Below are 24,651 nucleotides of genomic sequence, written 5' to 3' on the forward strand. Positions count from 1 at the left end.
TTGAAAAAAGTAGTTTTTTTTAACAATAAAAACATTTATAAGCGACCCCAAACTTTTGAAAAGTAGTTTGGATGCAAAAGCAGTATGAATTAAAACAAATCAAACATCTGTCTGGTTCTAATTAAATCACCCTTCCAAATGATCTCTCCAGCTTTTTTTCTGGCGAATGTATTTCAACTGCGATCCGCGACACTGACTTTTCCAGACTATGTTCTCACGAATTTCTTAGTAATCTCTTTTTTTCTATATCCCATCATGCTAAGGCAGTAAAAAAAACAGTGTGTGTGTTCTTAAGGCTCTAATTTAGCTGACGTCTGGAATAGCAGCCGATGGAATTAGACGCCGCTTCTTCCTCCAGATTCTTTTATGTGGCCAACTCATATTTTCACTTTGCATCAGGATTCGTCTTCTCACCACTGGATTTGAACACAAAAATACAAATTTTGTGATAAGTATCTCAGGATGAATGGACACTTATGACTAAATAAAACCTTAAAAGTGAAATTTAACAAAACAATATTTATTTTCCTTCTTTCTATTTCAAATCCAGTCTGAAAAAAAATATTTGGCCTGCTCATGGGGCCCAATATGGGGCAGTATAAAACTCTTTGTAACCAAAATGAAGGCTGGTCGGGCATCAAGTGATGATTGGTTATTTTTAAAACGTTTAAAATATTTAGGTAATATAAAATATAATACCTTGGTAACTCAAAAGTGTATACATTTTTTTAATGGATTTTATTTGTTGTTTTATTTGTATTCCTTTAATTGACCTTACCCCATTTATGTTTTGTTTTCAGAGAGAAACATGTATATTATGGATATCAGATATCATATTTTTTTCTAACCATATGTATACTCAAATATCATATACTTGCACCATTTATACCTAGATGTATCTTTTTTTGTAATGACTTATCAAAATAAATAACTTTCAATCCTAACATAATATGTTCCTTGATGCTGCGTTGATTAACTGAAAATGTACAGTTGATTTATTTTATAGTTTGTCAGCAAAGTACAATCAAAGGCAAAGATGTATTTGAATTGGAAACATAAGTTTTTGTCATTACATCAAAGTTCAGGTAATGCTAATTAAATGTCACTAGCAGAACAAGTAAGTGTCACTTGTTGTGAAGCAATATAGTCCACTGGTTCTCACAGCAACCTTATAAATCAAGTGAAGTTTTCTATATCCCATAATAACAAAAGGTCTCAAAGGGCTGCACAGACCACCACTTCAACACCCACAACTTAGGGAAGTGGTTTCCTCCATTGGCATATTGAGTTGAGTGTTATCTGCGGAGCAATGGAAACAAATTTTATACTTACAAATAATATCACCGAGCCGAAGCATATAAATACGGAAAAGGAGGGGACCAAGGACAGACTCATTTAATTGTATAGCCCTTAATCATAACATGTCTCAAAGGACTGCACAGGGCACAATTACACTATCCCCTGATCTGAAACCAACATGCGGGCAAGGAAAAACTCAAAACCTCATCATAAGGAAAACAGAAAAGAAACCTTGAGAAGGGGCCTCACATGTGGTAATTCCTGTTCCAGGATGACCAGGCAGCAATAGATTTTGCATTGGGGAACAATACACAAAACTGTCACAGACCAGAACGGACACAGGACTCAATTGCATGCGTTACTCTGATTTTATTGAAAGAGAGTGAGAGTAAGGCTTGCTTGATTGCTTGATCCGAAGACTGGTGGGAGTGACACTTCCGTGTCGGAAGAAGACAGGCGGGAATGGCAAGTCGTTTGACCAGGGCTGGAGATCAGAGGCGATGTAAAGTTCATAATAGTGGTCGTAGGCAGGCGGTAGTCAGGTTTAGAAACGGGTCGAAAACGGGAATCAGGCAGGAAGCAGGTTTTAACAGGGACGCAGTCGGACGGAACGCTCAATGAGTGAAACACAACAGCTCGCAACAATCTGACAAAGTATGAACTGCAGTCAGGGGCTTAACAAAGCCTTGAGCCTGTAAAATTGTCCAAAAATGCCATGTGCCTCACAGAATTCCACAGGTAACAGCAAAAGGCTCAAAGATCATATCACCTTATTTAACACAATGCATCCGATCTGGAGGGGGTGGGATCTAAACCATGAGAGGATGGTTCTTGAGAAACCATTACATTGTTTAAGCAGATCTAGTAATACATTGAGGTCCACAGTTTCAAAAAGGGCATTGGTTGTGGTCTTTGTCTCAAAAAAGGCATCTAAAGAGAAAATGTTTGCTTATTCGGGACTTGTATCCGGCACTTCGTTGTGATTACAGCACAGTACACATTTATGATAGAAATAATTAATCTTGGTGGCGAAAGCAGATGTCAGAATGTTAATTCATGTTCTAAATGTATTTACTTTTAATGCATTTCTAGCTCTTACTGTAGTTTTAATTGCCTTATAGTCCAGTGTGCCTTCTATATAAAAAATATATATTACAAAAGATTAGTTTTATAGTACGGAAAATGGGGTATTCAGAGATCTCAAGACATTAGAAATATGATATTGTCTACCATTAAAAAAACTATACAAGCATTAACTCGAGACACTTGTGTAATGCTTTTAAACTGCTAAGCGTGCAGCACTTAAAACGGGTGTATCGGCTTCTAAGTGGCTCCTTCACCAAGAAGGGGCTTATCACGAAAATTCTCAGCTGGTTCTTATCTTCTGAGTGTTCAGTAGCTGGACGAGTCAACAGCTTGCCGGAGCTGCCTGTTGATCTACGACACGTGATAATCAGCGTCCTCCCCTGTCGTCATGGATGGAAATAACAGCTGAGTGGTACCAATTGTTTGACGCCACGTCCCCTCTTGTCAGGGATTCTTGTTTCAAGCTCAAAAGGCGGATGTCGCAAGGTCCGGATTTTAAGGCATGTAGGGGTAGAAAGCAGAAGATGAGTCACTAGTTGGAGGATTTACCCTGCTTGCAGACGAGCGATAGATGCCTCATTCCTATGGAGTAAAATAGACATCAAGAGACGATTCAAACATGGTAAAATTGATTTGTACCCGTAAAAATATTCTTGTTGTCAAGAACCGGAAAAGGATCAGGACCCAAATGCGTGACGTTTCTCACACTTTTTATTTTACGAGAAATGGGGAGTCTTGCACGTTAGGCAGCAGTCTGGCATGGAATGACACGAAGCCAGAAAGCCGACGAGATCTATACCAATTGCCCGAGCAGATATTGGACAGATGTGGTCGACGGGACAGACAAGATTGATATCAAAACAGGATTTCAAAATTAAGAGGACAAAATAGAGGGGATCACAACTGGAAACCAATATTAAACAGGACAAAATAAAAGGGAACAATACCGGACAGGAAATACCAACAGGAAACAGGACCAAGTCAAAACCCACATCTTGTGGGGCAGAGGTTCGTTGACGGACTGACAAAGGAAGAGCTTAAACAGACGGAAAGCCAATCTGTCAACCAGCCGCAGCTGGCACCACAGGGGCGGGTCCAATTGGGCGCCATGGCAACCGCTACAAGAGTTACATGTTGAAAACTATAAGTACAAAACAAAAACTTACAGGCAAAAAAGTGTCAAAAACGACAAGGACAAATCCGGTTACAGGTGTGAAACAAAAAAACACGATCAGATTCACAACTACTGAAGCACGTTATCGTTATCTGCATACCATTGTGTTTATACTTGTGATTCTGCCCGTGGCTTTTTGTTTTGTACCTGTAACCTGATTCGTCTTCGTAATCTTTCGGGTCATCGTTTTTTTTTGCCTGTAGGTTTCTGTTTTGTACTCGTAGTTTTCAACACGTATCTTTTTGATTCACACACGAGGAACATTTCTCAAGAACAAATCAATTTTTACGGGTGTTTATCGTCGTTTTGTGTCTTCTTCTGGGTACGCCTTTTTGACGGCGTTCTTACGCCATACATTCCCCCCTAATGAGAAAACCTACGTGCTTTTTTGCTTCCATTTTTCATGAAAGTTGTGGTGTTTACCTAGTAGCAGGCAGCAAGACCACAGTAAGAACTGAAGAGATTGGCAATAAGTTGAGCAATTTGACAAAGCTTTTATGTAATTTATCAACAACTAATGGGACTACCGGTGATATAGATGACATATGAAAGGGCATTGGGTTTTATCTCGTTAACACACTATCTGTAGTCACAGTACTAGAGACGAGAGAATTTTGTTGTGCATTTCACTTGTTACGATGAAAATAATTTCAATTCTATTCTTCTATTCTAAGGATTGTAAGTGAAAAATCTTTTGGTAACAGTATTGTCACAAGCCAGATCCCGTAAATGTCAAGGTCCGGCTCATCTCTGAAGAGCAGGATGACGCTTTTTTTAAAAAAACACAGCACCTAGATGATGAAGGTGCTGCATCTGAGTCAAATTACTCGGCTTATCCTCCTACCACTAACCATGTAAACCAATACTATTTGATGTATGTATGGGAGCAAACCCCTACCCCAAAATACGCCTTGGAAAGTGATGAGTGCTGTCAGTCTGTACCTGCCCAGGACACACCGCAGAAGATGGCGCCTTGTTGATTCTGGTGGTTAAGGGATCCGTGACTATGTGAAACACACAATGAAATAAATATTTGTCTCTGGTATCATGACTAATAAGTTCGATAATGAGATAAAATCTTTTGTCTTTTTGTAAGTCATGTGGTGGCCTGTGTTATTATTAGGAAATGTTTTGGGTTGACTTTAGCTTTAATATTTGTGTGATTTAATCGATCTAAGTGCATTTATTGTATTTATACACGGAGAATGATCAATTATTACCTTGTTGTTGCTGATGCTTATACATTGTTGGTTCACTTTTGTCTTCATCCCTTGATACTTTGAGATTAGATAGTGAACCCTCACACATTGTTCCTTAAAGGAGGGGCCAAACATAGTATTGACCAGTAGCTGTAAATATGGAGCTTCAGTTTGTCATAACAATTGCTGCAGTTTTGTATATTCATGACTGCTGTGTTTATTTTCATTGGCACTCTTTTTGCCTCAGATATGAAAGATAATCTGTCCCAGCACATGTGATAGTGTCAACGGCTCAGCAGACGGATTACGTAATAGTTAATATCGGACAGCCTGCAAGCTCTGTGTGTGTTTGCACTCCTCTAGTTTCATCAGCGTTTTGTGTTTTGGATTTGTTGAAATCTAAGTGTCATGAAGTCACAGGTAAATGAGACCGCAGTAGGGTTTTCATTACAGTGCTAGGGTGGGTGGGAGACTTCTGTCCGGAGCTCTGTTCGTTTCCGTAATCCAAACTGCATATATGTATTAGTGTTTCCATATAATAATATTTTGTGATACCTTGGTGCACGTAAAGTCCAGGGGCACTAATCAATCTGACCCTTTTCAGAGCAAAATTTAAAAGCTTGATCTATGATGAATGTATGCCCTTTGTAGACTATTGAATCAGAACTACAATAGTCATGAAAGGCAATGACAGTATGCACAGTAAACAAGTCACACACACAAAAAACGGTAGACACGACTGGACTTTAATTACAAGGAAATCTGTGTTCTTCCGATGCCAATGCTGTACTATTCTAAGGTATCGTATTGGAAAATAAACATAAAAGATTACTGTTGTAAGTTTCGAATTTAATCAAAGGTAATAGTCATTTAGGTAATTTTGTAAAATACAGTAGCCAATATCAGCTTTTGTGATTGCGGCTATGACAGGATGCTGGTTCTTCTTCGATGGATGACAGGAGGTTATTTTAATGAGCAATTTATGGTTTAAAGTTATAGCCCATGTCCACCAGAGCGTTTTCCTACTCCGAGTAAATTGTTGTCATTTTTTGCATTTGCAGTTTTTACGCTTTGTTGAAAATGCCAGCAGTGCAATGAGGTGCTTGGCAGGATTTCTGTGAAAAGCACTTGCAGCCAAACCCTTTTTTCTGATTGTCGTGTTTGAAAATGTTCAATTTGGGGAAATCCTGATGCAAGTCAATGTCACGTTTTACCCAGCCATAAAATCACAGGGCAGGTGGGGCAGGACGAACACCGCAACAATTTTTTTAGTAGAGATACATAGAACAAATCCACACCATGGCATTTGCAATCATTTATTGAACGGGATCAGTTATTTTGATAAACTTTGCATGTGTATGTATTCAGAAATATTAATATATTTTGAAACCATACGGATTAATGACACTCTGGCGGGACCAACTAAACCCTGGCTCCCGGCCAAATTCTTCATACATATGGAAAACACCGTATATTCATCCAACAATCTTTGAAGTGTAAAATATTTCCGTTCATTTGGTAGTTATCAGCAATTATGTTTTACTGTATAGTTATTTTTCCTATTTTAAAGCACCTTTTTCAAAATGATAACATAATCAGTAATATATTTTTTATACGGATTTGGTGTGTGGTGTAGCCCTTTAGAGTCACTTCTCTTAAAGAAAACATCAACATTCAGAGCTAGAACAGTAATCAGATGTCAGTTTCAAAAGCAGTATTTCATGAACAACATTAAAGTGGATTATTACCCTAATGATACCCAAACACTAGTATATCCTACAGGCCTCCAATAGTCCAAACATGGCTATTTGTGTTTGTAAAATAGGTCAATAGGCAAGATCAGCTCATTTTTATCTGCGTCTTGAGAGTGGCATTGGATGATGTCATCAATGTAGCTCAGGCTTCAGCTAATGACCAATCATGGCTCTGCCTCAGAAAGCAAGTGAACTGTCATTGGAGGTTAGTTGAGCCCTGGACAAATCATTTGACATGAAGTATCAAAAAAGTAGAACTCAAAGAAGCATAGAATTAAATTCAAAAGCAATATCAATCAAAATTGGTGAACCATGCAAATATTGTTGTTATGAAAACTTATGGGTTGTCTTCGGCTTCAATTTAAAATGCTTGTGAAACACAATTACCTCCAATGTAGACATGTTTTTATTTTACTTGTAAATAGTTTATTTAGGTATTCTTATTCTTATTATTACTATAAATAATATCATTTTAACTGGCCAACCCCTGAAAAGTGGAGATGGGCGGCAAATGATCCCCAGTTCGGGTGGGTAGATCGATCCAAATATTGATTTTAGCGATACTAAGCAGGTACCTTGAGCGGATCGATATTATTGTCCTGGGTTGATACTTTGCTCTACCACCAATTATTTAAAAGCGTCACTTTTCTGCATGGATAATGTGGCCTCCCCTTGCTCTCACTTTTAAACAAAGCCCTCTGCAACTCCTTAAATCTATGCCTGAGTGGGTGCTTGACAGGCACACTTTTACGACTACTTGACCAGTCCCTCTCTCTATCTGGCCTCTAGCTTGCCTGCTGCATTCAGAAGAGGGTGATAGAGAGTTTTAGACGGCCAGATTGATCTGCCCCGCTCTAACATAAGTTAAAAAATACAGATGCAAACTGGAAGCGCACCACAGTGTGGACTTATTTTCTTCTACAGAAAAGGACAATAGATGCCAGGTGTTATTTGTGTAGTAAAGTGGTCGGCTACTGTGGGAACATGACAAATTTACATAAACACATGGAAAAAGCTCTCCTGGCAGAGAACAAGAAGCTGCAATCAAAATTGTAAAAAATGTTACTGTTCCTGAAGAAAAACCTGTAAAATGATTGTCAATATGCCAACAGAACCAAAAAGAGCTAGTGACTTACGGTACTTTATTTTCGAAATATTGTAAAATTGACGATATTTTGTTTGTCATGCTGACAGTGTGATACAGTATTGTTTTTTATGATTTTTTTGGGCTAGTATCTTTTGTTCCAAAACAGGTGTAATACACGTATTATTTTTCATACTAGCTGGATAGTTATTTCATAAAAAAAAACACTTTAGTGCCTTACTTTAGTGCCGTATTTTTTGTGCTGTGTTCAGTGTAATTATAAACTAACTCAAGGCGGTAATGGTTTTTTTTTTCAATGATCATGACGTTTGCAAAAAATATCAGTATCTAATTGGTATTGATGGATACTACCCTGTATTTATTTTGATGGGATCAATACCAACGTTACAAGTATCGCACACTACTAATCTCCTGGTCATGGTTCGGATTCCCCAGTTAAATAGATTTATTAATTAAACCTCTACTTCCTATTTTACTCAAAGGAATGCATTGTCTTTTTTCATGCTTTCGTGGAACTGCTGTTCAAAGGTTCGTTTTGGTGATAAGCACAGAAGGGCTCGCCCAAGCCTCTGTACGTTGAGCTAGCTATCTCGTGGCGTCAACAAGTATCGAGTTTCCCAAAAAACAAAATTATTACATCCACATAGTGAAGAGTGGAGACACGTTTCGGATATTGAATTTAACCTATGAATAGTGGTGTGAATTTCATTTTTCAAATCCAAAGGAGTTTGCATTAAAAAAAACCCACATACTATAATCCCTTGTTTTTCAAGATGGTCACGCTCCAAAATAGTCAAAAACCCTGTGAAGTAGAAACTTTTTTTTATTTTATATAATTTACATATAATTTGATGTATATGACAAATAACAAAATAACAACTATAGATTTATTAATAAAAACACTGGAAACAGAAATGCAGTTGAATGAATGGTCTGTATTGTCATTGTGCAAAAGTACAACAAAATTTGAGGGCTTCTCCTTTCAATCTAAGAAAACAAAGTAGACACCAACCGGTTTGCTACAGCATCAGGGATCCTCAAATTGAGCCAGGTGTCCGTGATGATTGAAATACAATTGTCATGTATGTAGCTTTTTCCAACGAGTTGAAGATCCAGGCGCTCCGTTTCATGGGTAATGGTTCTGGCGTCGGTGAGATACCGGCTTTGTGAGAGTTATTACATAGCCGCAGCAGTAAGCCGGACTTGCATCCCCGCATTTGTTTCATCTCCCGACTCCGCCTCAAGCTCTCCTAATAACAATCCACAAAGCACCTGCTGGTGATCAGGATTTCTTAATACAGTACTCTTCTGACTTTCCTCAGAGTAACATTTTTTTTTATAACTTTTTATTTCTCACACACACTTCGACAGAGGGTTGATTAATCCATTGAGTAACAATTAATTGATATTTATTTTTGATGTAACAAGCAGCCAAAATACTAGCTGTAGCCATTCTTTACAGTTTGTTTTAGGTCGACACAATTTTTTTGTGGTGTTTGACTGACACTAGCCTATCACAGTCACGCACACAGTCACGCCCACTCAACCTGTCCCTGTGATAGCATTATCTGTGTGTTTTCTGCTGCAGAACACAAGGCACCATGAAAATCTACGAGGTATCGAAAGCTTAAAAAGTAAACTGTAATACAGCGAGAGATTACTGTCTTTGATTTCTGTGGGTGAAATAGTAGACGTAGTAATGAGATGCATATCTAATTTATAAGCGACGGACAGACCTTGCAGACTGTTTCACATCTGAAATTCATTCATTCAAATGTTTTGGCCCTGACGCAGGGTGAGAGTGATTGTATCGTTGCGTGTCTTGAAGGTCGCATTGTCGACATCTTCCCTGTCAGTATAAATGCGCCCGCTTGTTGTGATGTCCATGCAAAAGGATACGGAAGTCTGGTGGTAGTAATAACACGTTCCGCTCTCAAATTTATCTCAGAATTCAGAGGGTAAAAATAAACGTCTACACTTAGTCAAATTACATGAGATGGCAATGACAGATATGTTATTATTTACGACCAAAATGTAGTCGTTATGACTTCCCGGAGGGAATCCTTTTTGATGTGTCGGAGTGGAAGTGGCGTTCTTATTTTGCAGACGCCGCACGGATGAGACATGGTGGCATTCCGGTGGAGCGAATCCCAAAACCAAAACCGCATTTTCTTTTTGATGCTCCGCAACTATTATATATAAGATATGTGATGCATTTTGCCACAATGAGAATTAAATGGACATATGCATAAATCTCCCCTAAACAATACGCAAAATCACTTTTCTTTCACTGTAAGTAAACCAACTTGTAGACAAACATTTGAGATACGAGCCCCAAAACATTTCTTGTTGTTTATTATCCAAGTTAACCTAGAATAAAGAGAATATTTACATTGTAAATGTATTGTGACCAAATAAATCATCTGAGCCTAGGAGTAACAAACAATACAAAAGACAAGCTAGCTAGCTCAACAATGTGAAAGAGTTATGTTAATTACATTATTATATACAATAAAATAAATATCCTAGAGACAGGTTGAATACTTCTAATTTTTTATATTGGCTTTTGCTTTCGTTCATTTGTGCTGATATGGGGCAGATATGCTTCTTTGTGTCCCACTCACAAGACTGAAATAAATACATGAAATATATGAATTCAGCGACCAAATGGTAATCATTAAAACTCAAATTCAGATTATTCGGTTGAAATTCAAATTTAGTATACAATTACAAAACAAATCATCGTAGTAAATCAAACCATACACTATATTTTAACTAGGAACTATTTGTTAGAAATGTACATTTTCAGGTTGTATTACTGCTTTTGACCATTGACATGCAGCCAGACAAGGCAGGTGAGTCTGTGCCTCATGTGCTGTATCATCATGGACATCTATCCATCCATTATCTGCACCGCTTATCCTCAGTAGGGTTGCCGGGGTGCTGGAGCCCATCGCAGCTATCTTCGGGCAGTGGGCAGGGGACACCCTGAACTGGTTGCCAGCCAGTCGCAGGGCAAACAGTGACAGACAATTTGCTCGCTCATTCACACCTAGGGACAATTTGGACCGGCCAACTAACCTAACATGCATGTTTTTGGAATGTGAGAGGAAACCGGAGTGCCCGGAGGAAATCCACGCAAGCACGAGGAGAACATGCAAACTCCACACAGGAGGTTTGATCTCATGACCTCAGAACTGTGCCGCACACGCGCTAACCACTTCTCTGCCGTGCTGCCCCATCATGGACATTTTTTTTTAATATACTGCAGTTAACATGTTGCTTTCTTGCTCTGATTATACAATTACAAAAAAGATGTGGGTTAGTTTGTTTGTAAATCTTACTCTGCCTCAATATATTTAGCTTTAACGCTTAGGCCCAGTATCTGTATTTTTTTCATTGCTTTACGAGTTTCTAGCTCCGAATAGCACAACATAAGCAACTGGCATTAGCAGCTTCTTTTATTTTTACCATTTGATCAGTCTGGCCATTGGCTTGTAGACACATTTTTGATTTGTCCCTCTGTCCATTTGACTTTGACACCCCTGGTCTACCGCCTCGACCTTGGCTTAGCATTTCACCTTTTGTAACGCAGTATTTTTAGGAACACATTAAATCATGTGATATACCTGTCGTCCCTCTTTTGAAGAACTCTGCATCTCCACTAGCAAGGTGGGCCTCAACGAGGGTTCAAACCAGTGTGTCCACGGAACAAAGCAGACCTAGACCTTGACCAGACAGACCACCTTGCTTGTCAGTCACTCATCTTCCCTCACATACCTTTGCTTCGCTTCACTGCCCCTCTTTCTACTCTATCTAATGCACAATCCTCCAAACCGGTGGGCTAGCCCCCCGATTTATTATTGAAGAGCTGTAGGTTCAGTCTGCTCTTGTGGCGAATTCCCGACGCACCCATTAAATATTTAGTACATACCGGCTGGGACTGACGTTTTGCGGCAACACAGACAAATTAAAGCTTTTGATTAGAGAGAGAAAAAAAAGAGCCGGCAAATCAAAGTAGTGAAGCCCACAAACCTACAAGCCATTAATGAGATTTTGCTCCAGTTAAGCTGCCACAAATGTTGCGTGTTAGCGTAGAGACCGCCTCAGAGAGAATCCAGCTTTGATCATTAAAATGATTGCAGATTCCTGATAGAGTAGTGTTAATCACTTGTTAGCAGAGCTCTCTGTAGAATAGATCACAGGCCACTCTTCTGTTTATTTGGCGCAAATGCATCACAACTTTTAACAATATTCTTGAAAGCATCATGTTTCGAGTGGATAATTTGTCAAATGCAAATTATTTTTGTAATTTAAGTCTCATGAAACATGCATTGGTGTACGCTTGGGTGTTTTTGCTTGACCAGCACAGATGGAATGAAACTCACATCTAATGCATTTTCTGAGTGGAGGCTCCGAGCGGGTACATACGGGGAAATTAAATCCAAAAAGGTGAGAGGGGGCAAGTCCATGAAAAACTTTGTATGTTAGTAACAGAACATATCTTAAACAGTGCATGTTATGCAGCTGAAATTGGGATGATATAATCAAAATTTTTTGTCCTAGTCAAAAGTCTTGCTGCCGCATTTGGAATCAGCTGCAAACTTTTAATGCTAGACATCAGGAGACCAGAGAGCAAGACCATACAGTGAAAGAAAGCGCGTTATGAACGAATTCAATGGCACGAGTACTGTCTTTCCAAATAAGGTGTGCTGCAGATGTGCTTGAAACCAAAATAAGTAAAAAAGTACTCAAAAAATGACACGTTGACCTTTCAATCACCAATGAATACGTTACAACCCTTTGTTGTTTTTAGGCGGGGGATTTCACCTCCAAATGTTCTGCAGCCTGACTGTGAAGGCTGCTCCATGCTGTTTCAGACATCTGCAGTACATTTCCTTTCTGTGCGACAGAGAAAGGAATTGGAATGAAGAAGAAAAAAAGAAAAGAAACTCGCTTCCTCGCCCACTGCGGCCACATGGCAAGGGAGGAGAACAGTCCGTCAGGAGCCCACCGGCCACAGTCGGACATATTTGTGGTCGGCTTGCCTCCGACCGGGCCTGAGACGCTTTTCTACTCCTTTTTGTGCCACCGAGCGAGCATCTATCTCATGCTCTCATCTAAAAACTGATCAATCCCAGAACAAACCCAAACATGCACTTTCTTCTGGGTTATTATGTTCCCTGCTTTGGTCTCGCTCTGACTATTTATACTGACTGGGTGATCACCTCCTTTGCCGGAGTGGAAAGGGGGGCTATTGAGCCACATCAGCACGGCGGTTTACCGCTGCGCGCCATAACCGAGCCAGGATGAATGACTTCCATCCACTGCTTCCCTTTCACTTACACTTGCCTGCCCACACTCACACACAGACAGTAAAATTAGGGGCTGCAGGAGCACAGCTTGATAGATGTAAACAAAAGAGGAAAATAAGCTTCACTCCCCTTCTCAGTGACTTTGTGTGGCCATCCCCGAAAAACATTGAATAGTCACAGTTACTTCATTTAAAAACTAACAGTTAATCTCCAGATTACCGATAGAAAAAAGCAGCGTGTTACTCTGAAAATATATATCTAATTACAATTGTCTAGGTGTGGGCAAATCGGCCAAAATATCAATATTATCAATACAAAGCTAGAACTTTGATCAGTTCTATTATCCTATGGTCGATACTGCAATTCTCCACCTTATCTTCTTATCTTATCTTATTAGCCGTACCGCTTAGCCTCATTAGGGTCGCGGGGGGGCTAGAGCCCATCCCAGCCATCCCCGGGCAGTGGGCAGGGGACACCCTGAACTGGTTGCTAGCCAATCGCAGGGCAGCAATTCTCCACCAATTTCCTCAAAGCACTGATTCTCTTAGTAGAGAACTTAGCCCTTCTCTCTCCCACCAAGCGCCCTCGGCCACTTTATGCCCGAGTTAGTGACTAAGAAGCACAATTCTAGCACCTATCCATACCTATCATGCTGCTGCATCCTGCCTGCCAAGCAGATGAGAGAGCTAAATCTTTGCGACCACTCCCACCAGAAGCTAAAGTTACAAAGACAAATAGAAAACGCAACATAGTGTGGACCCACAGAAAAATAGAATGCCAAGTGTCATTTGTGTGGTATAATTGTCTGCAACTGAGGCAACACCAGAAATTGACATCATACCTGGGAACGGTTCACCCTGCAGAGGGAAACAAGCTCCAACCAAAAATGTAAGAATGCTGCTGTTCCCGAATGAAAAACGGTAAATCCGTCTTCACGATGAAAACTGTATCAGTTAGAGACAATTGATATTTTATTTGCACCACTGACTTTGTGTTCAAAATATTGTGAAATGGCCAGTACTTTAAATCACGATACCTTTTATAAAGTATTTGCATATTTTTTATATTGCTGCCCAGGAGATGGTGTATTAGTAGTCTGTAGTCTGCAATATTCTGTAGTCTGTGCAGCCCTTTGAGACTTTTTGTGATTAAGGTCTATACAAATAAACCTGGCTTGACTTGACTTGACTTTTTTTGGTTTCAATCTCTTGGCTCCGTTCTGAAACAGTTGTAATAGAAATATATATAAATTTATATTTATTTTTTTAGACTTTTAAAGGTTGCAATACAGTTATTTAATATAAATTTAAATATTTGGGCGTCTAAAATATTTATGATACATAATTAGAAAATGTAAACTAATTCAAGTGGGAAGTGTTTAGTTTTTTAATGGTCATTATTATTCTAAGCAAAAAGTATCGGTATCGGATCAGTATTGATCAATGATGACGTGTATTTACCAGATGTTCATGGATTTTGTTGTTATTTGTTGGAGGTGTCCTGACACAAAATCTAAAGTACAACTCTGCACATTTTCACAAAAATCAGTTCAGCCTTTTCAGAGCCTATAAGTCACATATAACATGTGTACAGACACAAATAGGGATTTATGATGTAATTTAAAATTAGATGACGATACATGAGGCATAGTCTCACCTTTCATGACTTGCACATCACTTCTCTGAGCTTCAATAGAACCTCGACATACAGCACTCTCCAAAAAATCGAAGTTCAATACCACATTTTTCATACAGATACAGACACGCAAATTGTCATTGTTATCAATACAAAAGCCACATACCAATTTATTTAGAGAATAAAATTCCCATACCTCCGCAACAAAAGGACTGACATTTTCAAAGGCATATCTATATTTCTCAACAACATATTATTAATAGCAATTTATCATTCCTTTAATTTCAGGTTCCCGATTGAAAAATGGCCTATATTGGTATTTTTTCCCTTCTTGACTACTGATACTTCTTTTTTTTTAAAGGCACCTATACAGATACCTACTATGTATCAAATGAGTCAATTTGTTTTCAGCAATAACTTCTTTGCTTTAGGTTTTCATCAATAATGTGAAGATTTCAAAATGTATCTCAGATTTCCCAATTTTTGGGCACCAAAACAACCTTTTCAATATTAAGCAGCGCAAAGAAAAAATGCAAAAAAAAAGGCAGATGTTGGAAAAAAAGAAGCCAGTTTTATTCCTCTGCGCATACTTGACCTTTATCTTTTTCGAGTACCAAGCATCGCCATGGCAACTGTGATCTGCGCTGCCAGCTCTGGCAAAATCAGTTTTTGGGAATACATCATCATGGGACACGTGATACAATTCATTCCCTGTTGGGTTTCTTTTAAAATGTCCAAATAATTGAAAAAGCTGAACTGAGGAGTTCTTTTGGCATATATATATATATATATATATATATATATATATATATATATATATATATATAACCTGGTACGGTGTAGCGATGGAAGATCTGAGAGGCTGCCGCACAAATACAGGGTTACATGTTATAAGCTAGCAGTTTATTACGCACGTTGCTGCACTTATGTTCATAATTGATTGATTGATTGATTGACTAAAATTTTTATTTTTTCCACCTATTTTCATCAAATACAAATTTACATCCATTCATCCATTATCTGCTCCGCTTATACTCAGTAGGGTCGCGGGGCTGCTGGAGCCTGTCACAGCTATCTTCGGGCAGTGGGCAGGGGACACCCTGAACCGGTTGCCAGCCAGTAGCAGGGCACACGGAGACAGACAATTCGCTCGCTCATTCATACCTAGGGACAATTTCGACCGACCAATTAACCTGACATGCATGTTTTTGGAATGTGGAAGGAAACCGGAGTACCCAGAGGAAACCCATGAAAGCATGGGGAGAACATGCAAAGTCCGCACAGGAAGGCTGGTATCTAGATTTTACCCCATGACCTCAAAACTGTGCCACGGATGTGCTAACCACTGCGCTCCCGTGCCGCCTACAAATTTACAATTATCTTAAAATAAATTATTTTGATAAACAATTGAGAAAACAGAATGGGAAAAAAGGGCTGGTGGTAAAAAGCTGGAGTTGTTCTTGGTCCCGTCCCCTTGACAGTCCAAACACTTTTCACATAAATCAAATCCTGTAACCAGTTATTAGAACAAGGATGACGGTTCATGAAACCCTTAACCACCAGTGCCGTTGGGGCACCGTTTCCCGTGGTTAAGTGCAGCCTGGTGGCACCCTCTCCAAGTTGTTTTTTTAGTGTAGGAGTTTACACGCCCACATGAAACAGATTGTACCGGTTTCCATGGTTACCAGTAGCAGTAGGTGCCGCCTGATCTCACTCAGATACAGCAGCTTCATCATCTGGTAGCAGCGGCTCAGGGGCTTTCTCCTTGCTGCCGAGACAGGAGCCTTAAACAGAAAACCAAAAGCTGCCGCCAAAACAGGGAAGCTTCCCCTGGGTTCTTTGGTAGTCAGGTCATTTTTTTATTCACACTGTCATTGCTGCCTATAATTTTGTTTCTGTTTTCTTGTTAGGACATTTTTTTTAGTAGTTTAGTGCCCACTTGTTTGTTACTTTGCTCCTTGCAGTTTTCCATCATTATCATGTTTAGTTTTGTTTGGACATGTCATTTGTTTTGTGGCCCTTTGTCTGTTTCTTACTTTGTTCCTGGTTTTGTTAAAAAATGCGTTCCTTATTTGAGCACCCTTTCCTGAGTTCCTGCTTCTCCCCACATGGATCCACCTACAAAACCCAACATGATGACATGTATCTTTTCCCACAAAGCAATCCACGTAGCACATTGTTGCAAAAAAATGTGTTTCCATTTCTGATCCTTTCTGCTCTTTGACCCGGCCCAGAGATGTGGTGTAAATTGATCAAATGTGGACTAAGTTTAAGTGAGGCACGCTACTATCTGGTGTAGAGAACCCCCAAAACTCCCCCACTGTCTTCACACACAGCAGCCCGCCCACACACACGCACACACACACTCATACTTCTTCTGGCCTAATTACCAAAGAAGAGTACAGATGAATTTGGGAGGGTGTACTGATTAGCATTCAGCCATGTGTTTTTTGAAGGAACCAAACTGCCTAAATGAATGCATATGACTGTATAAAAATATTAATCAATAATTAGTTGCAAAAAACTAAATCTAAAAGTGAAAACATTGACATAGGATGAATAATAAATACAAATAAATTGTTTTTCTTCTTCGTCTTCAAGTTTAACGGTGGTTGGCATCATTATTTAGTGCATTAAATGAAGAGCATTTACCATTTGTATATATTTATTGCCCTGGAGAGGGATGGGCACCACCAGGCTGTACTTGCCCAAGACACCCCACAGGAAATGGTGCCCCTCCAACCCTTGTGGTTAAGGGATCCAGCCAACCAACCAACCAACCAACCATATATAGTCACATACATATGCATTTAAATATTGTATTATTTATTAAATATCTATATATGTTTTTGTATTTTATCTAAAAGGATGTCTTTACATACATCCATACATCTATTATATGCACCACTTATTCTCAGAAGGGTCGCAGGGGTGCTGGAGCCCTTCCCCGCTCTTTTTACATGCATCATGACTTTATTTATTTATTTTATTAATTAATTAATTGCATTATGTATATACTATTACATGCCATTTTTGTCAACTTTATTAATAGGAGTATCTGTCCAAGTATTCCATGTCCTTTCCCATCCTGAGGCCATTATAGTTCTTCTGGAACCTCGCCAATTGCTCGGTTACGATCATAACCTAAACAGCCTTTCTGCGCTTGATGATTTGTATGACGCTGCTAAAAGTAATTTATTGCCCATGAAGGAGTATCGAGGTCAGGTCAAACAAGGTCAAGCTCAGAAAGGTCACAGGCTCCCTGCTTTTGAAAAATGTTACTAATGCCTACTGTTTCGTTGTTTTTCATGCAACTATTTTGCAATCCTCAGCGGGGTTTCAAATTTGGGTTGGCTAGCTAATGGTCTGAATGAGCGCATGTATTTTTAGGCTGAGACATGCTGTCTTGATGGATGGAATAGTATCAAAAATATCCATTACGATTAAAGCACTGTACAGTGTTTCTCTACTGATCTGATTCCAGGGGCCAACAACCCACCCTGATTGCAAGCTGTGGCCCAAATCAAGAATAACTTTCCACTTATCATATTTGGTGAATGAAAAGATTTTGCAGGTTGAATTAAAAATAGGAGAATACATTCGCCTTTTAAGAAAACACAGAAAATGACCAGCAAAACCAAAACAACTTCAATGATAATATACCCTTTAATGATTAGTTAGCTCGCTGCTTTTTCAATGAAATCCAAAAAGCTTCACTCCAGTGTCTATGTTTTCAGGCTAATAAAATCCATATCTCATTTGTTCCCAGTTTATCCGCGTTTGACCATAATCAACTTCTGAAAACAAACTTCATCAGTCCTTTCCTATGGTTTGAAATGGCGGGTGTCAACTCGCATTTGCAGGAAATTATCGCCATTTATTGTTAAGGTGTTTAAATAAACCTCAAGTATTATTTTCTTTTTGTAGCATTCTTTATCCATAGAAAAGCTACGCGACCCATTTTTTCGGTCCCGACCCACCCGTTGAGAAACACTGTTGGTCTACCCTTAAGGATTTTATTGATGAATAGACTGTGGATACTGTAGATACTGTAGATACTGTAGATACTGTGGATACTGTAGATACTGTAGATAGATAGATAGATAGATAGATAGATAGATAGATAGATAGATAGATAGATAGATAGATAGATAGATGAATGGATAGGGGGAAAGGTACCCCTGGGTTAGATTTGCTGATGCATCGTTTTGTGAAGTGACATTAAGGCGCAAATTGTGCAATTATCACAAGCCACTGATGATAAGGTTTGGGTCAATTCTGGGTCGCATTTGATTACTGATGTAATTATCCAGCTCAATGATGACTTAATGACTCATCACGGATGCCTATTCATTATCTTCTGTGATGATTGAGCAGTGTCTTGCAATTGTTTTAATATGGTCTCCTACCTGTTTACAGGTGTCGCGCTTGACATTCAGAAAGATTTTGAGGTATCGGACAGTGTGGTCGCCTTGTTGCAAACAGGTACGTGGCCGACCCCGCCTTTACACATTTTATGCAAATATGGTCACCAACATGGAAACCGAACTGGTCCCCAAGAACACTGGTTCTCAACTAGTCTGACATCAGGAGGCACCATTTTACCCTAATGCAATCTATATCAAGAAGAAAATTCCACTTATGAAATGTATCTAATGAGGGATTTTGTTGTATAATGGAAAAATAGTAGACTATATTCACTTAAGAAAAATGACTAGTAAAACCAAAACAACTTCAAGTACTGTATTGATTGCATAAGCCTACATGTAAGCAACGTCTAAAAGTCCTTTGAAATGGCCATATTCTGAAAGAGTTTCAAAATTAATAATAAATTAATAAAATGTGTATCTTGAAATAGATAATCATTTATTTATGTAGTTATTAAAGATTGACATACTGGTAAAAATGTAAAAATATAACGTTTTTAAAGTATTTACTGTACCTTCAGACGGTGCTCGCTCATCATTTTGTATTTTAAACTGATAATTTTTGTCACAGTTTTCCACTTTTTTCAATAACTCATTGTTGTCTGCACTAAAAGGAAATAAAACCAACAAAATCACAGTAAAATGACATGTGGTCCCACTGAAACGCGCCAATGAACTGAACAGTTTGAAGAGATCGAGTAGGGCATTATTGACATCCACTGTTAAAGAGCGGAATTTTTTCTTCTTCTTAACATTATGTTGCCAAGGAAAAGCCCCACAACCCAATGAAAACAGGTCCGCAACCCACTTTTGTGTCCCGACCCTCAAGTTGAGAAACACTACCCTCGAAAAATGCTACGTATAACAGATAAGCAGTAAACGTGAATTCTGAGGAATTTTACACATCTCACCAAGAAATATTTTTAGAACCATCTGTTTGTTTACAATTTTTGAGGTTTATATTTTTGTGTCAATTTTCGGCACTTAATTTTGTAGATTTAGCTATTTTTTAACCCTAATCCCACAAGTAAGACTTTAATACAAACTAACTTTAGCTCGGGGGCCACATGGTGGAAAAACATTCTCATGGAGGCCGAACTAGCAAATCAATAGCACAAAATGTGTGCCTTAGCTTAAGGGTCAGGGGGCTTTTTGGAGGCTCAGTGTTGAATCATGACTCAGGAATCTATCATTTGATTATAAAACAATTGTTGAGGGTTTTCTTTTCACTCAATTTAGGTTTTTATTCATTAAGATTAAATATCTTGTTGTTATTAGCTGTGTATTTGTGTAAACTTGAAAATGTGAACTTCGCTGTTAGATTTCATATTTCATATTTTAGAAATGAGATAAGACATCTTTAAAATTATTTTTGTTAATTAAGCATTGTTGTAAACAGCACGTCTGGTCGCTTAGAAATATATTTATTCATGTATACGCACTCAATTTTTATTCAACCCCTCAAAAATTTAAGACCTATAACGTGCGCGTTATACCCAGTTTTTATAAAAATATTCTACCGTAAATGAGAAATGATTGAGGAGGCGACAAATATTGCTGACCTCATTTGCTAAGTATGTGATGCAATGGGAATTTAACCCGAATCGTAGTGGTGAAAGCGCAGAATCCTAACCACCAGACCATTAGAGTATTGTAGCTGACAATGGAAAAGGCATTATATTTTATCTCATCATTACAACAATGTAATGGAGCATTTTGGGAGTGAGTTTAGCCATAACAACAAGTACAGACACTGCCCTTCTTACGAACAAGATTCCGGACGATCGTTCGTAAGTTGAATTTGTTCATAAAGTGCTTCAGTGTTATATTTTGTATGAAATGTATGTTTAAGGTTCATATAAGTATGTTTAAGGCTTGTATAAGTAACCTGCATTGTTTTTTTTACTAATAAACAAACATTTAATAAAATATTATGCTCTAAAAAGATAAATAAAGTTAAGTTTAACCCACTTTTGGAAGACGAGCTTCAAGAGTTAGGCAATTTCCTCCTCCATCGTAGAAAATGGCCGGAAAAAAGCGATCCAACTATTTTCTCAACCGCATTAAGCTTTCCTATTCCACTTTCATTTCAAAAGAAACGGCTCGCCTCTTCTTTACACTTTACACCAGCCATATTGAATGGATGAACGAGATATTAAACAATAAAAATGTCAAAGTTCTTAGCGTGGTGGAGATACAGTATAGAATGTTTACAGACGAACTAGAGGAAGCGGATTTCTTCTTCAGGGTGGATGCTGGGTGACCTCTTACAGCGACACCACACGCGGCAGAAAGAAGCACTACAGTATTGTCTTGTACTCGGAAAAAGGTGTAGAGAATACAAAATTCATCTTACAGCAATGTCCAGATGTTTTTTGACATCGGAAAAAAAATGTTTGTATCTACCGTTTTTCATAACTCTAATGTTCGTAGGTAGGGGAGCGTCTGTAGTTGGTTAGATCCCTTAACCACTAGGGTCGTAGGAGCACCATTTCCTGTGGTGTGTCTTGGACAAGTACAGCCTGGTGGCTTCCATCCCTCTCCAGGCCAACATATGTCTCCACCCGGTCTTAAACTGCGAATGTGCTAACTACTGCACTACGCTAACATGTGGTACCGTGATTAAATATGGTGTGACAATAAGATAAAATGTAATGCCTTTTCCAGTGGATTTGGGCTTTTTGTTATTATAGTCGAATTATCATTAATCTTATTATTAGACCAGGATTTGAGAGTATAGTCAGACATTCAACTGGTCGATGTTCCATAAAAGGTTGTCGACCATGGCTTTAGAGTGCAAAAATAACATGATTATATTGCCAAAATAACATAATGCAATCATATAAAACAGCTATTTGCAGTAACAGCCCTTCTTAATAACTAGGAAACTCTGTATTTTCCTTTTTCAGTGGCAACCTCCACTCCCTCAAGCGCCAATTAGCAAAAAGAGTCAGGTGCAGGATATGCTGTTGAAAACTAAACATGTTTCATGATGTGTCAAAGTCATTTGGGGTCTGGTTAGGTTCAAGGAAGAAAATGTGTTTTTCGTTACTGGAGCACGTCGGTGCATCATCAAAGTTATCCGCCTTTTTCAAACGTGTTATTTGAAGGAAAATTGTTACATAATGTTGCTTTAATGAGGCGTTTTGGGGAGCAGCGTTAGCAGAAGTGGTGGGGAAAGAAAGGGAAAACAGTGGAAATTGGGAGTCAAAGCAGACAGCTTCCTGACTACTGACATGCTTGGGTTTAGGGCAGGGTTTCCGCAAACCCCGACCCGAATGAATCCACCTTTTTTTTAGGGTGATAGCTCTTGCGAGGCCTCTTTTTGGGGGACAGGAGCCAGTCTTGTCTCAGGGCGGCCTCCGAGTCATTTTAACGCCATCGGTTGGGTACACAAAGCTCCATTGAGGCCAAGCTAGCTTCGGTCGGGACAAGAATACGGTCCAGTGTTTCTTCCCTGGCGTGACGGTCGCCGGCTTACTGAGAGAGACCTGAATGCGGTCTCCAAGACATATATATCCCTCAGGAGAATAAAACCCCAAAACATTAAAGTTGAAGTTAACCCAAAGGATTTCCAAACAATATGATGTATTGCATGGCTCCTACTAGGCCAGGGGTTGGCAACCCAAAGTATTAAAAGAGCCATTTTGGACCAAAAAAAACAAAACAAAATAAAAAAATAATATATGTTTGATATTTGGAGCCACAAAAAAATAACTAATACATTTTAAGGTGAGCCAAATCTGTCTGCAAGTGGCACAAAACATTGTTTAACTTAGTTTTTTGGGTTTAGTAGTGTAATTTTATAAGCTTCATAAAACAAAATCAGCTTTGAAATATATTGCTCTGTACTACTTCATTCACAGATAATTAGTTTAGGAAATATTTTTTGCAGCCACCTACTGATATGGATGAAGAATTATCAATGAAGCCATAATATGCAGATTTTTTTTGCATATATATATATATATATATATATATATATATATATATATATATATATATATATATATATATATATATATATATATATATATATATACACATGTATACATATATACATATATATATAGTTGGGCAATTTTCTGCGGTATACTAGGTAAAAATCTCCCAAACCTAGGTCAAAATTTTAGGTTAAAATGACTCCCCGAAACTAAAGAATTTGATTTAAAACAACCAACAAATTACACTTGTTGTCTTGTCTTTCAACCCCCTAACAAAACAGAACACACATCAAATTGTACCCAATTGACCCAATTTGGCTCTCCTGACCTTTTTTTTTTTTTTTTCAAATTTGTGGCAAAACTGAATCGAGCGGCATGCGTTGTTTTGACCTGTAGGACGACCTGGCCGACCATTTCTCACAGCAGACTGAGGAATTCTGCAAGGCGGGTGACGGGTGGGCACGGGTTTAGGTTTGGGTCCAGGAGCTGAGGTGTGAAGGGGAGGTTCTGCGGTGATGTCATGAGTCTGACTCCCAGCGTGTGTTTGTCTAAATTCAGACTGCATATGTTGACAGCGCTCTCATGCTCCTCTGGTTCCTGACCTAACTTCCATCCCCTGGGAGAACAATCCTAGTCTGTTTAAGAACCTGCGGGGCTAAGACTCTTTACTTTTTCTTTCTGCGGCGCCGTCGGCACGGCTGCTTTCCGCCCACCTTGGACCGCAAACTACCGGCGGAGGTGTCGGGCAGGCGGTAGTCTCTCGCTCTGCTGCCAGGTCATCCTCACACGTTAAGGAACCTGCTGAACCCAAGAGATTTTTTCCGGGAGTGTGATAAAATCAAACGTAACAAACGATGTGGCGAGTGTTACCAAAAATTTGTAAACCTTTCAGTAACTAGTTATGTCATTTTAAAAGTAATTCAGTTTCCACCCCATATTACTGACCCTAACAAGTAGAGTGTTACTCTACAAGTAGTTTTGTAATTGCAAATTACCATATTCACTCACATAGAAGCTGACCCCCTTAAAGTGCTTCAACCCTTGGATGCTTGACCTACCAGGACATACACTCTTCCATGAGTGGGGTCAAAAATTAGGGGACAAATATAAAAATACTCGTCATAATGTCATAAACATGTCTTTGGGGTTTTAACTCGAATAGAGGTAAAATCAGCCCAAAAAAAAATCCAGCCCATGGTTATAAAAGCCCAGACCAGCTCGAACTCGACCGTTTAGCTTGATTTGAGGGACCTGGCCCAGAGTAAAACCGAAGCTGTATTTTGGCGCCAAAGTACGCACGGGTCATTTTTGACCACACTTATTCATCTAAGGTTTAAACATCCACGTAATAAAATAACATAAAATATAAAAACTACTCAAATAAACTTTTGGGGCAGAACAATAAATCTTTCAGGAGGATCTTTTTTGGGGTCAACAATTCTCACCTTCAAAAAGGGTGATGACCCCCGCTTCAGCTTGTTCTATAACACCGATTGAGGGGGAAGAGTACCCTAAATTGTGGACTAAAGAGTGCACCTGAGTGAAAGCGCATGCGCTATTTTGAGAACAAAACTCAATTTGGTCTTGGTCCATGCCGCACCGGATTTTAAGTCCAAGGTGTGGTGGGAAATAACATTTGGTCTGCCGGTAATGTGGACACCAGTATAAAATACATTTGTACCCCCCAAAAAAATAAAAAAATCACTATTCCAC

At 38.9% G+C, this 24,651-nt stretch overlaps 1 protein-coding gene across 1 annotated transcript in view; it reads left to right on the plus strand.

Annotated features, from left to right (window-relative positions):
• The window catches only part of spns2 (SPNS lysolipid transporter 2, sphingosine-1-phosphate), a 97,373-nt gene that overhangs the window by 9,662 nt on the left and 63,060 nt on the right, over positions 1-24,651 (plus strand). Inside the window, exon 2 of the mRNA XM_088320975.1 lies at positions 18,987-19,052. Within this exon, the coding sequence (XP_088177101.1) occupies positions 18,987-19,052 (66 nt within the window). The remainder of the gene's footprint in view (positions 1-18,986; positions 19,053-24,651) is intronic.

This window comes from Urocampus carinirostris, chromosome 17 (assembly GCF_059441175.1).
Source record: "Urocampus carinirostris isolate Australia breed hairy pipefish chromosome 17, RoL_Ucar_1.0, whole genome shotgun sequence".
NCBI classification, from domain to species: Eukaryota; Metazoa; Chordata; class Actinopteri; order Syngnathiformes; family Syngnathidae; genus Urocampus; species Urocampus carinirostris.